General features: G+C 40.5%; 1 protein-coding gene and 2 long non-coding RNA genes across 5 annotated transcripts; 1 reads left to right on the top strand and 2 right to left on the bottom strand.

The window, feature by feature from the left end:
- Positions 1–7,901: 7,901 nt before the first annotated feature.
- On the top strand, positions 7,902–8,918 carry LOC131250821 (uncharacterized). Its single transcript, XR_009173463.1, has 2 exons — positions 7,902–8,523; positions 8,633–8,918. It is a non-coding gene; the product is annotated as an uncharacterized LOC131250821 (long non-coding RNA).
- A 6,316-nt stretch (positions 8,919–15,234) lies between these two features.
- Positions 15,235–19,333, bottom strand: LOC131250818 (putative disease resistance protein RGA3). 3 transcript variants are annotated; one of them, XM_058251159.1, is made up of 3 exons: positions 16,991–19,333; positions 15,687–16,954; positions 15,235–15,614 (listed from the first exon to the last, which is right to left on the bottom strand). In XM_058251159.1, the coding sequence occupies exons 1-3, from the start codon at positions 18,597–18,599 to the stop codon at positions 15,582–15,584; spliced, it is 2,910 nt and encodes a 969-aa protein (XP_058107142.1). In that variant the 5' UTR covers positions 18,600–19,333; the 3' UTR covers positions 15,235–15,581. The 3 variants fall into 3 exon arrangements, with proteins under 3 accessions (XP_058107142.1, XP_058107143.1, XP_058107141.1); XM_058251160.1 differs by having other exon boundaries at positions 15,235–15,700; positions 15,776–16,954; positions 16,991–19,332; XM_058251158.1 differs by having other exon boundaries at positions 15,235–16,954; positions 16,991–19,332.
- A 2,176-nt stretch (positions 19,334–21,509) lies between these two features.
- Positions 21,510–22,734, bottom strand: LOC131250820 (uncharacterized). The gene is made up of 3 exons (XR_009173462.1): positions 22,685–22,734; positions 22,504–22,577; positions 21,510–22,283 (listed from the first exon to the last, which is right to left on the bottom strand). It is a non-coding gene; the product is annotated as an uncharacterized LOC131250820 (long non-coding RNA).
- Between the last annotated feature and the right edge of the window lie 2,064 nt (positions 22,735–24,798).

The following is a 24,798-nucleotide window of genomic DNA, read 5'->3' as shown; positions in this document are numbered from 1 at the left end:
ATAATAGATAGTCAAAATACTGTAAGCAATATAATAAATCTGGCAGGAAGAGTTGCATTGTCACACAAACATTAATTCTGACATAGCCCTACCATAAATAAGAAATGATACAATATGTCGATGTGGACATCATAATGTCATCTTAGCCTTCACCCAGCAATTTGATTTTGGGGTCAGCTTTCAAATGTTGGATGGGCAAAAGTTCTACAACCAGCTACCCACGAGGCATTGAAACAAAAAACCACTCTACCAAATCTATCCATTGAAACAAAGATACTGTTCATCTATAATAAATAACCCAATTCTAGATAATATTGATGGGAAATTAAGGGGTCTACACGAAAATTGGGTCCCACTACAGTAGATAATCGCGTATCCATTTCCCTACCGTCCATTATTTTAGTATAGGTGTGGCCCACCTGGTGCTTAAACTGGTCAGATATTTGCTCATGGTCATCTCCATTGTTCGGGCCACCTTATGTACGACTGAGATGTCCCACATACACTTGCCATGTCGGCACAAGTGGTGTATGTAAAAGTGTGTGTGGGAAGGCTGCCTATAAACAAAGTCAAGGCCCAGCTCAATTAGTTCTGCTTCGGAACTCATTTCTAGGGGTGTTAATGGGCTGCGCTTGGGTCTTAAATTAAGAATTTTGAATAGGGTCGGCCGAAAATAGTTCAAAATGGGCCGAGACCTACTCCAGGCCCGGCTCGTTGACAGCCCTACTAATTTCTATTGAGAGCCCATGGCCTTTCAGCTTCAGATGGGCCCGGTCCGGCCTCGCCCACTTACACCCCTAATAAAAATTCATTTTCTGAGAGGGGATTTTTTTTTTTTTAAATCAAATCTTTCCATCAGTTGGGATACACTGTTTAGATCTTCTGGTCTAAAAGCCAGCTTATTTCACACCTTAGGTGGGCCATACCATACAAAAACAAATGGACGGCTAGAAAGGTAATATTTACTGTAAGTTTAGTGGTCCACCTCCCTTCTCAATGGCTTTGGACCAATATTATGTGTATTTTTATATCATTGTTTGATGAGATAGGCATTAGCTTTTGGAAAACTGAAGAAATAGCTATTGATCAGATTACCCCATGAAAATGACCCAAGGTGTCCTTGATCGATCAACGGCTCCCAAGTCCTTCTTCATCCAATCATACTGTAAATAATGAAAATAAAAAATAAAATCAATAATTAGTTTGAGAGAGAGGAATGATCACATGCAATTGTAGCATGCTAAGTCACCATGCTAAATATTATTTATTGGGCCATGTAAAAGATGGCCCCCATCATGACTATCACCTGGTACAAAAAATCACATGATTAGCTCATCAGGTGGGTCAACCCTTTAAATTGGATAAGATATAGCCCATTAATTTCTATGTCGTGCCCCCTCATTTTTTCAAGAAGTTCTACGAATCTAAAGATCTTAAAATTGAAGAACGAGTTACAAGCCCCCTTCAGCCTAATGGTTCGCCCCTGTAGCTATTGGGCTTAGGTGATCTTCAAGAAGGCTGACACAAGGTAACATTTTTTGGCACATTGGTGGAAAGAAAAATGGGCCACATGGTAAGCTTAGCATGCTATGGATGTATAAGAATGTTGTGCGCAGGGAAAAAGTTATGGTTATAGGGATAAAGTGTAATTAAAATGTGTAATGTACCTGTTCGGAACCCTCACTCCAAGCATGTTCTGTCGAAATTACAGTGAAGTGAACACTCGCTTGTTCGATTGAGTACCATGGTTTATCCTTGGCAGGTATAGGCATCTGAAAATAAGTTTCATAAGGGACGCCGCACTCCCCACCTAAATCTGGAGTTATATACACCGATCCCGAGTCTTCATAATCTCTGTACATACATAAGTGTTTTATTATTTCTTATCCGACACAAGAAGGCAAGACCCGTTGTAGGTAAAAGAGAAAGGTTGATGTCTGATAGACGTAGGAAATATTTTTGATTTCTTTTCTTTTAGTGGAAAAGAAAGATAGTATTCTTAATTCATGGATATGGGCAAATAGCCAAATCAAGTAAATATCTATACCTCTTATCTTTTATTATTATTTTACACTCTTCTTTAATAACTTTATTTTGCTTATATTTATTGTATGCGGGAGTTTTTTATGCAATAAATGCCATTCTTTAATATCTCATATTTTAGTGGAAAAAAAAAAGCTCAATATTTCTAATCCATGAATGTAGGTAAATTGTGAAATTACATAAATATTTATACTTTTTATCTTTTGTTATTATTTTATGCTCTTTTTTTTTTTTAATTTTTTAATTTTTATTTTTTATGACCTTGTTTTGCTTGCATCTCTTGTATGTATGGGGGTTTTTTTGCAACACATAATATCATTCAGAAAATTCTTTTGATTTTTTTATTTTAGTGAAAAAGAAATGTCAACAATCTTAATTAGTGAATATAAGTAAATGGTTAAATCACAAAAATATCTATACCTCTTATACCTTATTATTTTATAATTTTCTTTGCTTTGCTTGCATTTATTGTATGTGAGAGTTTTATGCAACAAATAACACCACAACAATGGCACAATACCATCATTTTTGCCAACATGTCACTTATATGGGCAATCAAGTGTTATATGGAAATCCCCCTTCTAAAAAATCAGGTTGATCTACTCACTAAATAGGTTGCGCATGTATGTTGAGTTAGATAATTGGGTGCCTATTAATTCAAATGGTGTTTCCTGGGTGATTAGTATATGGGTCATTTTTAATGATGGAGCATAATATTTTCAAAGTTACAACTATTCTACAACCTAACTTGCTGGTGGGTGATATAGGGATTTTTTTTCTTATGGATTCAAGAAAATGTTCTTATGAATTCAAGGTTTTAATTACTTGAGGAAGACAATAATCTTTTTCATTATCCTTTCATGTTTTGGAAAAGTTTCTAAAACTTGATTTTTTTTTTCATGAAAACATATTCTTGAAAAATGTTTTCCACCGAAGACTGAACTCTTAATCAAAAGAAGATGTCATTTTCTTGATAAGTATTTTCCACCCAAATACTTTCTAAGCTTCCAATTAAGCTCTAAAAATTCAAAAAGAAAATTTGCAAATTACTTTTCTGAGAGTGCCAATGAAAGAGGTTACCTCTCATGGTTACCAATGGCAGTCATGTAAGAGACTTGGGAGGCAACTGGTGTGATGAGTTGTAAGAAATAATCCCATTCCACCGAGAAACCTGTTGCGTAGCTTATATCCCCAATGTGGAATATCGAGTCGACATTTCCAGATTCAATTTCATCTGGCAAAGCTTTCACCACCGAGAGCGACCCGGGCTACACGCGTGAAATCAACCAAGCCAATCGTTAAAACCTAGCTAATAATCATATATACATTCATGCATGCATGTATGCATGTCTCATATTTTCAAAACTCAAAAACTAATTGAGTTGGTGCACAGGTAAATTGAGTACAGTAACTATAAATGAATTTTTCATGGTTTTCTCGTCTGAAATTTCACCACCAAGAGAGAACCCATCTACACAATTGCAACGAACCAACCCAAGCGTTCAACTAAAAGAGTGTATATGCATGCATGAATACACATGTTCACGTCTCTCATTGTTTTAAAATTCAAAAACTTTACTCTTTTTTTTTTTTTTACACACCCTCACACCGTAGTAGGATTTCACTACCTATGGATACTTGAACCCTTGACCAGGTGTTGAAACTCCTCAAAGTCTACCACCGGAGCAAGAGTAAGGACCCATTTCATAGGCTTTACTTGCGCAAAAGTAATTTGAGTCGAATAAGACACGGTTTTTCTGCTGTCATATTTTTACCCTAATATTTAAAAGGGAAATTTTTAATGAAATGCCATCCATTTTTTTACTTAATTAGATAAAACCATCAAGAAATTTTCTTTAGATATAATCACCAACATTTTGAAAGGTTTCTTTATTTTATCACTTTCCCTTCTATAAAAATGATGAAAATGTTGTTAAAAAGTGGTAATTGTAGACAGCAATTTGGACCATTCTAAAGTAAAAGTGAACAGTGATCTAAACAACTCTAAGTGCTAGAGAAGGCCATTTAGACTGTTTAACAGTACATAGTAATTTGGAGCATGTGAAAGTTGGTGACAGCTATATGGATTGTTCAAAGGTAAATGAACAGCGATCTAGACCCTTCCAAGATGGAGGGCAGCAATTAGACCATTCAAGATCATGTGGAGAGTAAGATGGACTATTCCAATATGGTGGGCCGCCGTGTAAATTTTTCCTTCCATCAATTTATGCAAATATAACTTAGGGTATACTTTACGTGGTTTTGCATAAATAACTAACTTACCAGACTTGGATTTACAAACAAGTACATGGTTGAGAGAAAAAGTACAACTGCCCTTCTCATTAAGGTGGTTAATTAAGATAAGTTACTTATGCCTCAAGTGGTTTATCTTGATTTCTACTTATTAATTTGAAGTAATTAAATAACTTTAAGTAAAAAATTTATTTATAATTGATTATAAACCAAACCTACTTATCTCAAGTAAGTTACTATTTCTACTTACAACAGTAGATAAGTAACTTATTTTAGATAAGTAAGTTTGGTTCATGATTATTAATTTTAAGTAACATTTTTTACTTAAAAGCACTTCACTTCAGTTATTTTTTTTTTTTTTAGCTTTTCTATTTTTCTTAAGTCATTGAAGAGAGGTATAAGAAAGGCAAAAGAGAGGAGAAGCCGATAAGTATGTTGTTTACCAAATATACTTATTTTCTTAATAAGTAGAAACTAAGATAAATCATTTGTGTCATAAGTAACTTATGGTAAGCAACTTACATTCCAAACAGGCCTTAAATGGAAAAGATCCATTTATTCAAGGGTTAGGATCTACAAAACAGGAAGATTTCATGGGAACCCTTAATCCATAATAGGCTGCATCCGATAAATGGTGTGGATCACCGAAAATTGGGCCCCACATATACAAGTCAAAGGTAGATTTACTGGTAAGCATGACTCTCGTATACATGCATATGTAGATTAGTTAGGAATACACCTGAATGTAGTGCTCTGCGGATGGGTCACGTGGGGCCTTTCCCATGTCACCAAATGCAAGGAATCTAAGCTCATCCGACCCTCCAGCTGGTGGGGTCCGGAATTTGATCAGGTCACTCCAACCAGCTGAATCGCTGTGTCATGAAAAGCATTCTTTGGTCAGTTCAGATAGAAAATGTGTGTGAATAAAGTGTTTGGGCTTGGATCTGATTTCCACATGTGGGCCATTGCTTGAATTTGGGGCCACTTAGAAAATGTGATGATCCTGGCCCATGTTTTAGGAAGTATTTCTTTTGAAATCCATACAGAGTTGCATCAAGGCCCACTTACAAGTGCTACCCCCAACGTTAATCTGGAACGAGAAATAATTCAGGCCCGGGCCCAATTTCTGGTGTGGCCCACCTGGGTATTGGAATGGCCCCTGATGAATGGATACACACACACAAACAGTGCGGCTGGTTTTACTGGTTCAATGACCTCTTGGGGCCATGATTTGCACGTACGATCCTGATTATGATGACAGTACACGAGTCGAACCACGGCTCTCGGCCAATGGCTAACCCTAATTCAAACTCACGGTACTTGAGCCTGATTGGTATTTCATAGAGTGCATTTTTAATTTCTCACATAATGCAAAACATCAATAACAACAATTTAGAGGTATTTCATCAAACACTCGGCAGGCAGCTTCAAAATCAAGATACGAGGGTTGTTTTATAATGTAAAGTGTATTTTTTTGTAGTGATTTGTTTCGTATCCATTCCTTCCTCGACACCAGCCCATCCTGCGAAAAATGTATGCACCCGAAACACTTCGTTGAGTCATTTCATCGAACACTTGGCGAGCAGAGTCAATATCAAAATAACCAAGTCACCGATCCGAGTTGGTTCGAGTCGAGGTTCAATTCAAGTCGAGTTGAGCTTAGCCAAGTTCGAACTCGGCACGAAATTTTTTCGAGCTCCAAAAACTAACCTGACTCGGTCCAAATCCAATTTCAAGCCAAGGCGAGCTTTTTCACTCGTGTACAGTGTTTATTCGGCATGTGACGTAGATGAGTTGCTAACCCATAACGTGTTAGGTCACATGCCTGCATCAGGTGTGGGTCCTATCATGAAGAACACCCGTTGAGAAAATCAGGCTGACCACACTCGTCTTGTGGGCCACACTTGCATTGGGTCAGATCATCAGCTGGTGTGGCCCACCTGATAAGTGGATCTTCAAAATGGGCTCACCTTTTCCACATCATATTCTTGTGGGGCCCATCTTCTTGATTGAGTGTATAAAGAATCTGTACCTTCCATATCTATAGGTGTAGGGTTGAGATGGCTGGAGGCCTTTCATCACAGCTGAATGAATGCACCCAGGATCATGCCATCCAAAATCCTTCGCTGGACTTTGCATTATAGAAGAATCTGGTCATTTTGGCAACAACATGGTAGTTACTTAAAAGCTAATAATGATTGTATGTTTCTGGTAATCAGGACCGTTGATCTAGTGGGCCACCACGTGGTTGAACTATAGATCAGGAATGGCACTGATTGGACCACCCTGTAATAGCTTGAATGTGGACCACGTCATGGCCCACCATAAATACCCGTAAACTGCATAGAATTATTGTGCAACAACTGAAATGATCAGGCCCGTTCATAGATCTTACTAACTCCTCTTTTTGGGGCCCACCAGAATAAAATCTAGGCCCTCTTTTTAGATGCACTCCATCCAGCATCAATTAAAAAGCGTGATACGTGTACACCACACGTATGATGCTTTTTAGTGGGTCCTACACCTGTACACGTGCAAATAGTACTTTCTCATTGGTGCTGCCGGAGTGAGTTCAACTTCCTACTAGAGGCAATCCACTTCCTCTCCACATACTTTTGTCATGTACCAATCAATCTAAGAGGATATCTCATTGGAGGGCACAGCTTCGATGGATCCTGTTTGTGGAGCCCACCATGATGTATGTTCCTTACATCCACCTTGTCTATCCGTTTTGACAGCTCATTTTGGGCCTATGGTCTCAAAAAATGAAGCAGATCCAAATCTTAGGTGGAACACACCAAATGAATTAGTGGTTATAGAATACCCAACATTAAACTTTTGGGGACCATTATGTTTATTTGCCATCTAACCTGTTGATAATGTCACAAAGACCTGGATGAAGGAGCCAAACAAAAACAGTGGTTATTGACCCTTTAACTTCTTGTGGGCCACAAAAGTTTTGGATGAAGCTGATATTTGTTTGGTCCCTTCATGAAGATCTTAGTGACCTTATCAGTAGGTTGGATGGCAAATAAACATGGTGGCCTCTATGAAGTTTTTAGTTGTGGGTATTCAATAATCACTGGTTCTTATGGTACTAGTCCACATAAGATTTGGATTATCTTATTTTTAGGACCATACCCCAAAATAATCTCTCAAAATGAATGGACACAGGATGTAAGGCACATACATCACAATGGGACCCACAATCAAGGATACACCCACCTAGGTGGATCCGAAGCAGCACACTTCATCATAAGATAACCATAAGACCAGCAATGCTTCATGGGATGGAATATTAGGCTTAAACCCAAATGAGTAGCAAGAGGAGGAAGGATGGACTTGAAAATGGCATTATTTCAAGGAACTTAGGAATAACACTAATAGATAATAAGATGAAGGGAAGTAAATTTAAATAGGTTGATCATGTGCACCGGAGATCAAGAATTTCACTAGTTAAAATAAGTAAGTTGGTGCGAGTTGTGAGTTTTAAAAGAATAGATAGTAGTAAGAAAAAACTCCCGTTTCATTTCATTTCCATGCATTTCCTCTCGTCCCAACTCACTTTAAATGCCATTTACCCCTATTTACTACCACCATTTACCTCCATTTACTCTCATCCCAATGAGCCTTGAGGTTAATGGTGTCAAATGGTTAGAGATATACATTAATAAGTTGAGCTTCACAAATTGCTTGAATTTTGGGCCGGTTTAGGGCATTCGAGCGGTTCACTCGAATCTCAGCCCGATTGATAACTAAGGTCACAAAAAGGGTACAAGCTGGGAGGGAATGCCCACCCTTGAATTTCACAGGGCCCCACTTGATTCACAAAACAACGATCCTCCATCTAGACCAGATAAAAGGTTTGAATGGCCTTTGATTATATATACACAACACGGTGGGCCCCCAAAACTAATCAGCAGTGAACCTCCCTCTGAATATGTTCCCCGTGTTGTGGCCCATTTGAGATTTGGATTGGGCTCATTCTTGAGCTTTGGAGGTTTTTTGAGGTGAAGCGTCTTATGGATGGGTTGGATTCCGTGAAAACATCATTGAGCCCCACATCTGCCTGGTACCACTGGAGTGCTCTCCATCTGTCAATGCATAACGATGGTTTTTTCGCTCTAATTGCAGCTATGTTCCTTTCAAGTCCTGCTTGAAGGTAACGCAATCGCAATTGGAGCGAAGACCCTTAGAATGAATTCTCTAGAAGGAAATCACAATCTGGTTATTCCCATGATACGAGACTAATTATTGTAATTCAATTTGATAGAGCATCCAAATGCACCCTATACGTTCTTTGCCCGTGGTTTGAACTGAAAAAATAATTGTGCAGGGAGAAGGACCGGGATGCGACCCTGAAAAATGGAAAGACCTCTTCAGAGCGGCCCAAATCCAATAGTTGGATGCAATACGGGTTTCTTCTCACTGGGGTTAAGGAGCCTGACTTCGAACCCTTGTACCAATACTGTATGTTCTCAAACACATTCCTACCAGCGATTGTCGCCTGTATCATCTCTAAAATGAGATGTATATGTAAGAGAATTATTCAAAAACTCCAAAATGCTTTGTTGCATATGGAAGATAGTAAATGCAGTTGAAATAGATGTAGTTTTCTTGAATAGAGTGATGGTAACCTACAAGTGAACGGAGGTTAGTCTTACGTACAACCCATCTGGCATGCCAATCATTCACATGTAGAGGTCATATTAATGCAGGGGCATTTTCACACTGGGCTTGAGTGGGGTCGCCTGTTACATGCAGGGGCACACTCAAGGTGGGTGACCCATGCGATTTGGGGCGCACGGGGGAGGTCTCGTGTTCGAGACTCCTTACCAGGGGTAATTAATGCGCATTTCACACCGGGCTCAATTAGGTAGCCCGTGGGATGCGACACACTTGGAGTGGGCGGCCCATGTGATTTGGGGCTCACGAAAGGGGTTTGGCTGAGGTCCTAACCCATGAGATGTGGGGCTTGGGCTATGAGATAAAGGGATTAATTCGCCATACTCTAACAGTTCAAGCTTTTAGAGCAAGTAGTTAATTGTCCTGCATCAAATTGGTATCAGAGCGGGAGGTCTCGTGTTCGAGACTCCTCACCGGAGGTGATTAATGCAGGGGCATTTTCACACTGGGCTCAAGTGGGGTCACCTGTTAGATGCAGGGGCATACTCGAGGTGGGTGACCCATGCGATTTGGGGTTCACGGGGGAGGTCTCGTGTTCGAGACTCCTTACCAGAGGTGATTAATGCGCATTTCACACCGGGCTCAAGTGGGGTAGCCCGTGGGATGCGGGGACACACTTGGAGTGGGCGGCCCATGTGATTTGTGGCTCACGAAAGGGGTTCGACCGAGGTCCTAACCCATGAGATGTGGGGCCTGGGCTATGAGATAAAGGGATTGATTCGCCATACTCTAACAGTTTGAGCTTTTAGAGCAAATGGTTAATTGTCTTGCATAACATATCCTCTGTTCAAAAGGTGGCCCTCCCCATGGAGATCACCTCAAGCAAAAATCAGGTTGCAAGACTCATTAGACAAGCCAAAGCAATTACGTTGGATTGGAAACATTTGCAGTTCTGATTCAAGCCATCCATTTTTATTTTTATTTTGTACAAGGTGGCCATCTGATGTATGGAATGGCCCGATTTTCATGCCAGGTGATATTCATGGTGGGGTCATGGTGGATTCTGCCTTTTGCATGATTCGGTTGTCCTGCACATGACTCATAGGCACGAGATGGTTTGTATATTAAGGTAAATCTATGACTTGGATGTAGGTGATCATTCCACCCAAGGCATATTTTAAGTGCAGTTTTTAACTTGGTTGTAGGTGATTATTCCATTTCCTGCTTTCACTTTGTAAATTTTGCTGTTTGTTCCTTTTCCATATGATAGGTTTGGCCAACCCTTGCGGGGCCAACCTGAATCTCAATTGTAAAAAAAAAAAGAAAAAAAAAAGTGCATGATAATTGTCTTGGATTAAAAAAAAAAAAGGGTATTGGATAACTGTATCTCATATCAGAAGCTAGAAATGTTATTACATTTACATGAGTTACATTCATTATAGATGCAGAGGAATTATACAAGGGGCCCTTGTTTCAATGGCCATTTGTGTGCTTGGGTCTGTGGTGGGTGGACCATGCCCCAAAAATCTCCTTGGACAATCCTAACCTTTCAACCTGTGGCTTGCAAATGGATGGTCAAGAAGAGAAATGCACTGACAGTCCACATTTAGACTGTAATTTCTCTCTCTCTCTCTCTCTCTCTCTCTCTCTCTCTCTCTCTCTCTCACACACACACACACACACACAGAGTATAAAATCACAACAACTCAACTCGACCTGTAGCTTAATTGAGTGTAGTTTACTCAAAAACTCAGGTGAGTTTCTTGAAAACAAATATGAGTTTTTCTGAGGTTTTTTTTTTTTTTTCAGTATTATTAAATATTTAATAAATAGAAAAGATATATGTAAATAACATCGTGTTGTGTGAGGTCCAAGTCATGCGCTGAGTTTCTTCCAGTTAACCCAGGGTTTTCTTGAGTTCTGATCGAGTCATGACCCGATCGAGTTTTTCAGTCCTGTTGAAATCTCGTGTCCCACCATAGATGGACCATGTCCTGGGAGATCCTAGCCCCCTACCTGTAGACATTTTTCACTTGAATGTTGTATTCACCTTAACCATCTATGGGATTGAACTTCTCTTTTATGTGGGTGAGGACCAAGATATCTATTTATAGAAAAACAGGACTAAAGAACTTTACCCATCACATTTCTCTCCTTTAGGATCTCCACACCGTAAGTTTTTATATTTGGCTTAATAACTGTGTATAAAAAACTACGGTTCAAGTATCTAATCTGAAACCTATTGACAATGATCACAACTGTAATGGAGCCTGTTGAATTGTTCAATCTGAATAATCCAACAATCAAATCTAAACTAATAATCAAGTGTAGCCCACCTAATAAGAGTCTTACAGTGTAGACCCTATTGAAACATCAACCTTTCACATGGGCTATGGAGAGATGGCCCTATGCCACATTACGGTTCTTCCGGTTCTAACTACAATCAATACAGTTTGAATTACTTTTGTGTGACATATTTTCATGTGTATCATCCATCAAACATAGCCAGAGTATCAATGCTTTTCTCCCACTGTTACTACTTACACGACTACATGTGTAATGGTAATCTAACCAAAGCATATGTTGTTATCTCTCTTACTACCATAACGAGAGTTAGGGGCTACGGGTGTACACGAGTCGAATTGGGCTCAACCCAGCCTGACCTGGTCACCATCCAAACCTAGCCCGGCCCGGTCACCGGGCTAACACGTTCAACTCGAACTCGCCCAGTCAGCAATCGGGCGAGTTCAGGCCGAGTTCTGGCCAATTTCGGACGATTTCTCAGGAGGGGATATGGAATGGAGATTTAGGGTTTTCTAAATGAGTAATGCTCACACACAACTAGTTGGACCGTCCAACTAGTTGCGTAATTAATGCTAATAAATTTGTTTTGAGGAAAGTTGTTTCCTAGAACAAAAGGGCTTGATGGCTTGGGTGGGACCCACAGTAGAGTTAAGATGAAATCCACACCAACCATTAGATGAGTCGCCCCATAATGGTCATAGGTGCAAAAAATTAGATGCATCCATAAATAAAGGGGACCACACTGTAGAAAATAGTGCCCCGGAAAAGCTTATCCTCCAAATTGTTTCCCTTCCTATGGTCCACTTGAATTACAGATCAGCATGATTTCTTGGCTCTACGTCTAATATGGAATTATACATATAATGAAAAGAGTTGATCTCATGTAAACATCATGGTGAGCCACATCAAAAGATGAAAGGTGTGCGTTGGTTCCGAGAAAGACTCGGATGGCAAGAAGGGGAACAAAGTCTAATGTGTTGATGTGGCAAAGCTACATGGTCCTCACCAAGATGTATATGTTATATCCACACCATCCATCTATTTTATCGTAATGTTTTTAGAACATGAGGCCAAAAATGAGGGAGATCCAAACCTAAAGTAGACCACGCCACAGAAAAAAGTGAGGATTAAACCCCACCATTGAAAACTTGTTAGGGTGACGGAAGTTCTGGATCCCGTTGATATATTATTTTTTTCCTAATCGAGGTATGCGTGACCTTATGAATAAGTTGGATTATGAATAAGCTGGATGTTGGATGGAAAATAAACATTACGGTGGGCCATAGGAAGGTTTTAATGATGGGCGTTCAATGTTCACTATTTCCTGTGGTGGGGCTCACTTGATAGGTGGATCTGTTTAATTTCTGGGACCATCCATTAAAATGATTTGTTAAAACTGATGGACGGCATAGATATACAACAAATATATCAAAGTGGGTTCCACGGTTAAGTAAGCATCTATTGGTATGTTACCCGGTAACACCTGATCTACTCCCGTCTAATTCTCGGTAACGTATCAATTTTCTCGGAACCAACGAGTGCCTCACCGACTTAACCTTCATCTTTTAACGGGGCCACTGTGATATGTGTGTGGGATCCACTCCAATCATTATATGTTTAATCCCATGTTGGGCTCACAGAAAAAAAAATCTAGGATAATTCGTGAATGAAGTGGGCCATACCAAATGAAAACAGTTGGAAAAGGCGTCGACCCTTGATTTTTACAGGGACCACCATTAAAAATACGATTGAAGGCACTATAAAGTAAACCTCATGGTAGCTTACCATGTAGGCCTGTGTATTGGACATCCACCCCATTAATCTGATGAACCTTTACATGGTGGGCCACGAACCTAAAATCAGGACAATTCATGACTTACACGTGCTACACCACAGACATCAATTGAGAGTGAATTTCCAACCATTGAAACCTTCCTAATTGTGTAGAGGACCCAATGAGGTGTGGTTCAGACATCCGGCCTATCTATTGTGGGCCTCCCACTTGGATGAGGGGTCGCACCAAATCTCAGGCCATTCTAAAAATCGGGTGGGCCCTACTAAGTGCTTTTAGATGTTTTAAGTATAAGAAAATCTTATAGTTTCATATGGTGTGGACCTTATGGTCCGCCTGAGTTTAGGATATGGCTGATTTTTGGGATATGCTATAACCCAGAGGGGACCCACCAAATGAACGGTGTCGATGTCGGTCAGCTGGTCCACATAATGGCCTATATTGAATGGGTTTGTATGATTAGTTGAGGGTCAGTAAATATGAGAGACGTGGCTTATTTTTCCACAGGTGGTCCTCATGATAGGTGGATTGCCTACTGAAACTACTAGTAGCGTGGTGGCTAGTGGATGGTGCTCTATGGTTCATCTATTTTTTTAAGATCAATTTAGGGCATGAGACTAAAAATGAGGCAGATCCAAATCTCAAGTGGACCACACTACAAAAAATAGTGGTGATTGAATGCCAACCATTTAAAACTTCCTAAGGCCCTTTGTAATGTTTATTTGCCATCCAACCTATTGATTAAGTCACACACACCTAGATGAATGGAAAACATAAATATCAGCTTCATCCAAAACTTTAGTGCCCCCAAGAAGTTTTTAATGATGGGGCTTGAAGTTCAATTACCATTGTTTCCTGTGGTGTGGTCCACAAGGTTGCAAGTTATGCATTTGGTGGACATTTGATGGAATCCAAAAGGTTGGACTTTTTTTTCTGTTTTTTTTTGGGTTCTGGTTAACACACCCACACCTCACACACTCTCACACTCATACCATATGGGCACTCGGTCCCTGGTCTCAGTGTTGAAATAGAACCTTTATATCACTAAACATGGGTCCAGGGAATTATATTCTCTAAGATTATACTCTCTAAGGATATTACTTGATGAGAGTTTTCGTGCATAAAGGAAGAGTAGAAAAGAAGTAAGTCACGTATTTATGATATCTATTATTTTTAGTTTAGAAGAAATAAGCATGATGTTTTTCTATATTGTCAACTACTTAAATTTTTATCCTTATTTTTCCTTATTTTTTCTTTGACCATAGGGTTTGTTGTTTGAGACTTTTTCTCTGAGGCTTCACATTGCCCGAATTGATCATGTCGAGGTATTTTCGACAACATGAAGTACATGATTTTTGTCCCAAGTCATTGTTAGTGCCTAATGAGTGGTGGAATGTCGATTTTATGAGGCTTATGGTAGATGGGCAATACCCTAAAGATTGGAATCGTGGGAGCTTTCTATCTTGATAATTTTCAAGGCAATCCCCATTGAAGGTGTGGTCTGGGTCATCAATGAATGGCTCCACTTGTGTTTTTTGGGCCATAGACCTGTTGTGTTTTCTGTGGTGGTGTGGTAATGTGTTGGGAATTGTGGAGCCCACCATTAAGCAAACATGAAGCTGAAGTGGACAACACCAAGGGAAATAGTGGGGATAATGACACCCACGGTTGAAACCTTCTTAAGGGCCACCGTAATGTTTATTTTCCATCCAATTAACCATTTGATAAGGTCACACGGACCTATATTAAGGGAAAATACAAATATCAACCTCATCTAAATTTTTGTGGGCCTCAAGAAGTTTTTAATGTTGGGTGTCATCATTCCCACTATTGCATGTGGTATGGTCCACTTGAGTTTCATATCTACTCATTTTTAGGGTTGTGCCCTAAGATGACTTGAATAAAATAAACGGATGGACGACATAGATATAAAACATATACATCATGGTGGGCTCCACACCGCCCAACACATTACCACACCACCACCACCAATATGCAGAAAGGCATTAAAATCAACGGCTATGATCTCTGAATCTAAAAGATTTTTTGGGGCGCCCTCTATCAACAGTGGATCCTACTTTTTTTTCCCGATTAAAAAAGCTTGGAGAAAGGCCCAGCAGTCTGTTATGCTGGGCTGAGCCCAGGCCCATTTTTATTGTCATCTTTGAGAAAGGCAACTATGCGGTCATGGATTTTTGTGTGTGCGCGCGTGCGTGTGACGGAGAAGCTTTATTAATAAAAGAAAAAAGAAAAAAGAAAAATTACATTAGGAGGGGGACAAACAACCTGACCTCCTAAACAACAACCAAATAAAAAAAAGGCAGTAAACATTTAATGAGCATCTTTTGTTTAAAATTAAATCCTAAGAATAAAAAAAAGAAAAAAGTAGAGCAGTTACACACACAGCAACAACACAGTTTGGGGAAAGAGAAGCAAATGAAAAGCTATCGTTGATTTCTCTCTCCAACTCCTCTTAGAAGTGAGCCAATGTGATATTGGGGATGCGGGCAATCTTGTAGCGATCTTCTCCTCCTTCTCGGCAGCGTTCTTCTAAGACTGGACATTAGTAGATATTCAGTTTTTGAAGCATGGTGAGGTGTTGCAACTCCACTGGTAGAGATCTCAACTCTGGACACATCGAGATATCCAATTGTTGAAGCATGGTGAGGTGTTGCAACTCCACTGGTAGAGATGTCAACTCTGGACACCACCCGATCCTTAATTGTTGAAGCATGGTGAGGTGTCCCAACCAACCACATGGTAACGATGTCAGCTCTTCATTATCACGAATCACCAAATGGTTAAGGTTGGGGAGGACGGGTAAGGGCACACCGGATGACATTCCAACATCACTTGCATACAAAGTCAGCTTCTGGAGGAGCGGTGGAAGGTTGCTGGGCAACGCCTTTAGCTTTCGGCAGTATTTTATTTGTAATTCTAGGAGTGATGGCATAACCTCTCCATCATCTTCACCTCTCAATTCCCACTCTTCCCAATTTGTCATTCTGTAGAAGGAGAGGCTCTCCAGCTTTGGGAATGAGACAACACCACCACCACTTCCATCATTATTATCATCCCCACTAAACTCACCACCCACCTTTCTCACCTCGTCCATTCCCCAAATTTGAAGGTATTTAAGGGATGGTAGTTTCCCAAGACCTGGCAATTGTTTACACTTGTTACATTCCCGGAGCGTCACGTTGACTAGGTTGGAGAAAACCGGATCCTCTGTCCACTTGGGAAGCTTGGAACCTCCGTAGCTTTGTATTTCCAACTCTTTCAAGTTTGTGTGGGGCTGCAGGATTTCAAGCACCTCCTCTGTTCTCTTCTGCTCATCATCACCCGATGCTTCATCGTCGTAATAGAAGGTTAGAGTATGAAGGTACTGCTTCTTATTTAGTTCTGCCTCTCTAGCTTCGTCTCTGCTCCTTGCATTTTTGAAGCCAGTAATTAGAAGACACCCTTGAAGATGATTGAGGTGTTTCAGTTCTCCCCATTTACATCCTTCATCGTCACCCCCCACTATGAAATTTGTTAATGTCCGAAGGCTACTCAGTTTCCCTATGCCCTGCGGTAAGTACTTTATGCCAGTGCCATCTATTTCTAAATGTCTCAAGCTAATCATTTTCCCCATCCCTCTAGGCAGTTTTCTTAGCCGATCACAGTAATTGAGACTCAAGGTCTGTAAATTTCTACAATTACTCACCTCCTCTGGCAACACCTCGATCTCTGTAGAAGATAAATCAAGATATCTCAAGTGCTTTAATTTTCCTACTGTTGGAGGCAATTTCTGAATGCGAGTGTGACTCAAGTCCAATGCCCTGAGGTGCCTGAAATGATGAAATAAATTGTTTGGCAGCTTTCTGGAGATTCTTGAGTCACGTAGCAACGTCCGCAGCTTTTGTGCCTTATACAAGGTGGCCCAATATCTGTCACCTGCGCCATCACTGTCAACTTTGTCATCTCTGTCACCTGCGTCATCACTGTCAATTAAAAACAAATGGCGGAGATTATTTAGGTTCAATGAGGATTGCTTCCTCATCTCCACCACTGAACACTCACTTCCTGCAACAGATTGTGCAAGATCATGAACTAAATCATGCATCTTGCAACTGAATATGTTCTTGTCACGGTCAAGTTCTGCATCTTGGAGCAACGAGCGTCTTAGTAAATCATCGAAATACAGCCCACCAGTTTCCTCCATATCTCTGCTTCGGATGAAACCTTGTGCCACCCATAACTTGACTACCATATTCTTCCTTATCTCCCAATCTTTCGGGAAGATGGAGAAATAAGCAAAGCATTGCTTCAAAGCAGGAGGCAAGTCATGGTAGCTGAGTAACAAAGCTGGTAAAATGCCTTGTAAGACATCATGTGAATTCCATACATCACTTTCCAAGATGAGCTCCCACTCCCTTCTCATCCTTCTCGAGCCCATGACACTCCCTATTGTCTTTGCTGCGAGAGGAACTCCTCCGCACTTCTTTACGATTTCTCTTCCAATCTCTTCCAACGCCGAACGCTCTTCAGTACTCCGATGCTGAAGCGCTTTACACCAGAACACTAACCAGCAATCATCATCGGATAAGACTGCCAGTTTGTGCATGTGACCCCTTCCCATCGCAGATGAAACGTTTTCACTACGAGTGGTTATGACGATTCGACTCCCTGATGCACCAGTTTGGAAGGGAAGTTTCAGTCTGTCCCACTTCTCATTATCTTCGCTCCAAATGTCATCAAGCACAAGCAAGAATCGCTTTGCATGCAACATTTCATGGAGGCGACTTTGCAACAGGTCCAGGTTTAGATCGTCACAACGAGACCCGGTTGCAGATTCTATGATTGATTTCGTAATCCCTTTTACATTGAAATCTTCAGAAACACATACCCACATTCTCTTCTCGAAATGCCCCTTGACAATCTCATCGTTGTAGGCGAGCTGAGCAAGGGTGGTCTTCCCCAACCCCCCCATTCCAACGATAGAAATGACAAAGGGTACCTCAGTTACCTCCTGCAGCAGCAAGTGTACGACTTCATCTTTTTCACGTTCTCTACCAACAATTGATGATCTGTTAACTAGGGAGCCTGTTTCTCGCTCTCCGACTTCACTATCCACACACTCTCTCTCTGCACTATAAACTCTAAGACACAATTGGCTTTTATCTTTTTCAATATCATCTAATCTACTCCTAACTTCCTTTATCCTACTCCCAATTTCGAGGCGTAACTTGAGAGGAATGATGTAATTAGTAACAGGGGAGAGGATGCTACTTACTTTACGCTTCTTGCTGGGAGAGGATCCATCACCTTCATCGGCTACTTTTGATTTAAGAGCTTCTGTCATCCACTCATCCAATATGTCCTCCACATCGTAGGCAACGTCTTTGACCTTCTCTAACCAGATCTTCACCGATCTGTCTTTTACACGCCGAGACTCAGCATCTTCAAGCAAAGCTTGAATCGAGGTGAACGTGCTGGAAAGCTTTCTGATCTCATCAGGAATATCCACCAACATAGCTACCTTATCTTCGAGGATAGTCTTCAACTTTTCCACTGCAGCTGAGACGATCCAATCGACCATGTTTCCTTCTTTTTTCTTTCTCCTTTTGGTATGTATGGATGAGAAGACAGGAGGAATTTGATGTGTGGGAGAGCTCTGGAAAGCTTAGAAATATGCAGTGGCAAGGAATTTCATGGGTCAGAGAGAGAGAGAGAGAGAGAGAGAGAGAGAGAGAGATGCAAATGTAGAGAAGGAAAGAAGGGAGGAATTTGAAATAGGAAATGGGAAGGACTCTGAAGATATGGTAGAGAGAGAGGGAAAGAGTTGTTTTGGTATGTAGATGGGAAGAAGAAGGGAGGAATTTGAGTTCAAATAGGTATTGAAGTAGGAAATGGGAAGGACTCTGAAGATATGGTAGAGAGAGAGGGAGAGAGTTGTTTTGGTATGTAGATGGGAAGAAGAAGGGAGGAATTTGAGTTCAAATGGTTATAGAAATAGGAAATGGGAAGGACTGAAGATATGGAAGAGAGAGAGAGGGAGAGAGAGCAGTGAAAGATGCAAATGTAGAGAAGAAAAGAAGAGGAGAGTTAAAGATGCAACTGTAGAGAATGAGGTTAGCTCTGGAAGGCATGCTATGGCTTACCAACCAAAAATCAGACAAATCCAGGCATCCAATCAGTACCTTATAAAATTAACGGTTCAGATTGTTTGCACATAAATAAGTCTAACTAACAATCTGAACCATCCATTTGTTAGAGACCATGATGGATGGCTTATTATTTTAAAGCACTCCTTTAATAATCCAATCCCATCCATTCCATCCACATTTTTGTAAGGGAAGGAAAACTTATGGAATGCTTCAACCATCTGATCAATCTCAATTTTAATAGTAGCCCTTAAAACTATGTTCCAGATCTAGTGAACGGTTCAGATTGATAGATTGGAATCTCCAAATATCCCAATTCTGGCAATCATGAACATATCACAGTACACTCATCCAAGAGCTGCCAGTAAAGTGATAAAATGTAAGGGACCCACAAATGGAGAAAGATGCGTATATGATGGGATAAAAGAGGCATCCAAAGCTACTTGTTTCCAAAGATATCCGACACATGGAATCTCGTGACTCACAGACCACTCGAAATTCAAAAATCAACCTCACGCATTCACACTGATGGCCCACCATCGAGGTGCTTGTTAAGAGAGGAAGAGGATTGCGTATTGAGTAAAATCTGTGGGGCCCACCGTGGTATATGTATTTTATCCACTCCATCCATCCATTTTAACAGATAATTTTATTGCTTGAACTCAAAAGTGAAGTATTTAAAAAGCTCACGTGGACCACACCAAAGGAAACAGTATGAATTGAACATCTACCATTGAAAAAATCTTGTAGGCCACAGAAGTTTTGGATCAAGATGATATTTGTGTTTTACTTTCATACATGTCTCTGTGATCTTATGAACAGGTTGGATTACAAATAAACATCACTGTAGGCAATGGGAAGGTTTCAGCAGTGGAAATCATTATTCCCACTGTTTCCTATGGTATGGTTTACTTGAGCTTTGGATATGCTTCAATTTCGGGTTCAACCACTAAAATGATCGGGAAAAATAGATGGACGGCCTGGATAAACCAAATACATTCAGTGGGCCCAACTGAGTGTACTTAGTAAGATAAGAGCTAACTGAGTTACTCAGTATGCAATCCAATTTCTTCAAGGGAGTTTATATCTGATGTGTGATCATGTTGGCCCACCAAAGCCTAAAAATGGACGGTTGAAACTAAGATGGATAGTGGGTCTGCTAGATTTTCAATTTAGATTAATGCCATCGATTTGCTCAGTGGGCACCTTGTTAGTGCTTTATGGAGAATGGGACCTTTTCCCATGCAACATTCGAAAATTATCAATCTGGACCGTCCATAAGGTCACAGCACTGTAAATAGTCCTCTATAAAAATTCACAACCAGAAAGGCAGCCTTCTCTTTCCTCTCAATGACATGCAAAATGGACGATTATGATCATGTACAATAAAAGAAAGTCCAGCAATCAGTATGAAAAATACATTCAAGAGAGTCTACCATTTTCTACATTTTGGCCCAGATGATGATTTTTTAGGTGGAGCCGACCTCTTCAATGGCTCAGATGTCAAATGGACGTAACACCTTGCCCCACATGCAATTCAATGGATAGTAACCATGCGGTCTATTGAGATGGACATTTCTCTCTTTTTAAAACTGTCATCAACAACCTCTCTAGCAGGCTACCGGATTTCAAGGGCAATTCAGCACATTGATAAATGAAAGGAACAAATGATTCTAAGAGGGATTACTCGTCTTCCTAATCTTCACAAGAAAAGGAATTTTCCACCCTTTTCTTGTGTGGAAATAATAATGATTCTTGATCCTCTTTGTCAAATTTACCATTTATTTGTTATTTGATTTTCCAGTTCTATCAAAACTCATTTGTTTAGATTCATTAGTGGACAAACAAAAAAAAGGGGTGAGAGTAACTCACTGAGCATATAAAACTTCTTCAATGAACTTATAAAAAATTAAATTTTTTTTTTAAAAAAAAATTAACTGTGATAAGATAATCAATAAGGATTGGGATGAGGATAGCTATGCGAGTAATCTGGGTCTCAGTGGAAGACTGCTAGAAAGAAGTTGTTCATCTGAAGACCTGTAACCAACCCACGATGAGGGTGATGCTGATTCAGGAATAGCTGATAATCCTGCATTGTTCGACTCATGTATGGCACTGTCTCATGCATTAGTATTTTAAGAGTGTCGCAGCACTTCTTTTCTTCAACAAGAGCCGGTGACAAATGTACATCACAACCATATTGATCCGTACAGCAATTGGATTTGTAAGAAGCTTTCAAGAGCAACCACACTACTTTAGAAACTGTGCATGTATATCCATAATCCAAAAGTGAGGGTATACCAACCAACAAGGACTGTCCATCAAGTCATTCAAAATCTAGAAAGGACACAAACGCTCTCACCCAACATCCATTACGGTAAAAATATAGTTCAAAAACTTGAAATTTTGGCTCAATTCAGATGTTCAGCCAGTTCAGGTTCATCAAAGTCATGACCCAACTTAATTTTTAATAATTCGTGAATTAAAAAAGTTCCACCATTAGTATTTATACTTAAAATAGTCGTAATAAGCTCGAAAAAAAACAAGGTGAGATTTTAACACCAGTTCACCAGACAGCACACTGATGCAATCTGTCCAAACACATTGCAGAGGTTTGAGGGTTCGACTCAAGCAGTGATTAAATCTCTCTCTCTTTCTTCGACCTGCTTTTCTAGAAATTCAACCTTGGACACAACATCCATTTCAGAGCGGCACAAACATTCGACCTCATCTATCAGGTCAGCTTTCCATCTTTCAAGGCTTTCAACTTGCCCGTGAGCTCTCTTGATTTGGGTTAATCTTTCCATCACCAGTCGCTGAACTTCGCTCTTTTCACTTTGAGCAAGTGCTGCTTCCTCCCGAGCTTTATCAGCCAAATCAACCGCTCTTTTTGCTTCATTTTCTGCAGCCCGGCACCTTTCATCTGCTTCCTAGAACCTTTTGAACTCGGATTGATACTTCTGCTCCAGGTGAGTCTTTTCTTGTTCCATTATCCTTGCTTCTCTCTCGTATGATTGAGCTGTGGCCTTAACAGAATCTAACCTCACACTCAAATCCTTGATTTCAAGTTTTAAGGTCGAAGCTTCCAAGTCATAGTTCTTCAGTTTCGAGTCGGCAGCCTGCAAGCATTTACCACCATCACTTTGATCACCACCATCAGCAATAACAACAATAATAATAATAACACACAGGTTTGATAAGCCCACATACACCACTATGCATGACGATATGCGGGACATTGACCCATATAACTGGCCCAAAACTCAGGCCAGACCATTCAGCAGGCAGGCCACACTTATACTTTGAAAAGTAAGCTAGTCTCAGAAAATGTGAGCTTACCTTCAGCTCCAAACGCAAACTCATTAGATGATTCTCAGCTTGTTCAATTTTTGCCTGCTTATCGTTAATTTCATCTTCCAGTCATTCACATCAAAAATAAATTTAGAAATTCTTCTCGGAGACCAACATTCTGTGAAAAAAGACAGAAAAGTAAAAAATAGAGAGGGCAATGTACTATCACCTTTTCAGCCAAACTTTCCGAGAATTCTGTCCTCAGAGCTTCCTCCCTCCGCTGTGTGTCCTCGACCTCGAAGGTGGGCCACCACTCCGCAATCCTCTGATAGAATCCGTTGATCTTGAGCCAAGAGGAAGGGTTTAGGGCCCCAATTATCTTCTTCCATCAACAGCAGAATTGGGCAGTGGTCCGAAGTAGTTCTGTTGGAAAAGCCTCCAACCAATCAGTGGACAGGAGAAATCTGTCCAGTCTGGATTGAATAGGATTTTTGTGCCTGTTAGACCAGGTGAATATTGCCCCTAACAGAGGGAGGTCAACCAGCTCCTGGGATTGGATCCACTCTGAGAAGGCCTCCATGGCCGAGGAAGCTCTTCTCTTGCGGGAATGTTCCTCCGCAAATCTGACTACATTGAAGTCTCCAACAATGCAACAAGGACCTGTGAAAGACTGTCTAGTACTAGTCAGTTCATCCTAAAAATCTGATTTGTTAGAATCCACATTAGGACCATACACAGTAGAAATGAGACAACAGAAGTTAGATAACTTATCTAGCAAGGTCACTGACGCCGAAAAAACACCTACTGAGGAGGACTGGAGCTCCCATTTGGAGGATTTCCAAGCTATTAGAATACCTCCCGAACTACCTGAGGCATGTAGAGAAACCCACTTTGCATCCTTCGCTTTCCACGGTGTGGCCAGAAGCCCATCTTTGAACAGGGGGACTTTGGTTTCCTGGAGGCAGAGGACATCCGGATCTCTCCTACCAATGGAGTCCTTAATCAGGCACCTTTTCTATTTAGAACCCACCCCCCTAACATTCTATGAGATGATTCTCATTGGGGCACGAAGCTTCCCCGATTTCCATGTCTTCCTTGCTTTGCTTTGGATGCTGATAATAGGCCTGGGCTCGGTTGAAGACTTTGGAGTTCCCGATTGTTGAATATCTGGGTAGCTGTTTGGTAGGGCTCTATTGTCAGGGAGGGGTCTTCCTCTATTTTCGATGCACTGGAATAGAGCGATGTAATCCTCTGGTCTGTCCCCGAACGTTAACCCTAGAGATCTTCCAATGTGTCCAACCGCGTCTCTAATCCATTTCTTATTTTGGATCAAATCAAATAATTCTGCTCTGCTTTTTTCTTCACTTGAAATCATTTCAATGGCTTCCTGCTAGTGATGGGGGCATTCCGCACGCATCTGCAAAGGTTCTGCATCTATGACATCACCAGGTATGTCTTCCTGGAAGAGGGTAATGGGGCCCAGATCAGACCAGTCACGAGAAGGGGGTACGGAAGTGAGTGGAGATGTAGGGAGAGAAGGGTAGGTTTAGGATTCGGAGAATCGGCAATCTGATTCGTCGCCTCTGGAATTATCATCACCAATGGCTGCGAGTGGAGATACAGCAAGTGATTTTTGTACTGCTCCTTGTTCCTCTCTTAGAACACCCTACAACATAGATCTTAGTGTAAACAACAGCTATGACAACCAAGTTGTATAAATTTACTACACAACACAAAACTATACTTACCTCCTCAGGAGGCTTTGTGTGGTCAAAAGAAGCCATATAAACATCAGTTGCAGTCTCATATGCACTCCGACATTCAGCTTCTTCAACACTCTGCAACAGTAGAGTTGATAAAAGACTACACTAAGCCCAAAAAATATATTCATCTACTGAAAGTCTGAAACACATTTCTTTCTTATATTCAAGTTGCTGTTATCAAGGTCCAACAACAGTAAGAAGCTTGGGGTTTTGGAAAATGCAAGATAAGCTACAAAATATGTGTACTTATAATATCTACAGTTGTGTAGTTCCACTTCCACCTGTTAAAAAATTGAAGTATAGGATACTTAATAATGTCTACAGTTGTGAGCTTGATGCCACGGACAGCGAGAATTATATTTTGCCTCTCAAAAAGGGAAAAAAAAAAAAAGGAAAAAAAGAAAAAGAAAAAAAGTGCAGTTCTGGGGTGCAAAACAGCAAGGTCCTAACTACTAACTAAAAGTAGGTTTGGCATTTAATTTTGGGCGAATCCCCATAAACTTTTCTCTTTGTTGAGAAAAACAGAAAAAGGAGAAATACAAAAAAATAAAATAAGGAAAAAAGGACAATTTAAAATATT

This window comes from Magnolia sinica, chromosome 7 (genome assembly GCF_029962835.1).
Source record: "Magnolia sinica isolate HGM2019 chromosome 7, MsV1, whole genome shotgun sequence".
Taxonomy (NCBI): domain Eukaryota; kingdom Viridiplantae; phylum Streptophyta; class Magnoliopsida; order Magnoliales; family Magnoliaceae; genus Magnolia; species Magnolia sinica.
Note: the sequence above shows the minus strand (reverse complement) of the source record. Positions and strands in the feature narration are given on the sequence as shown.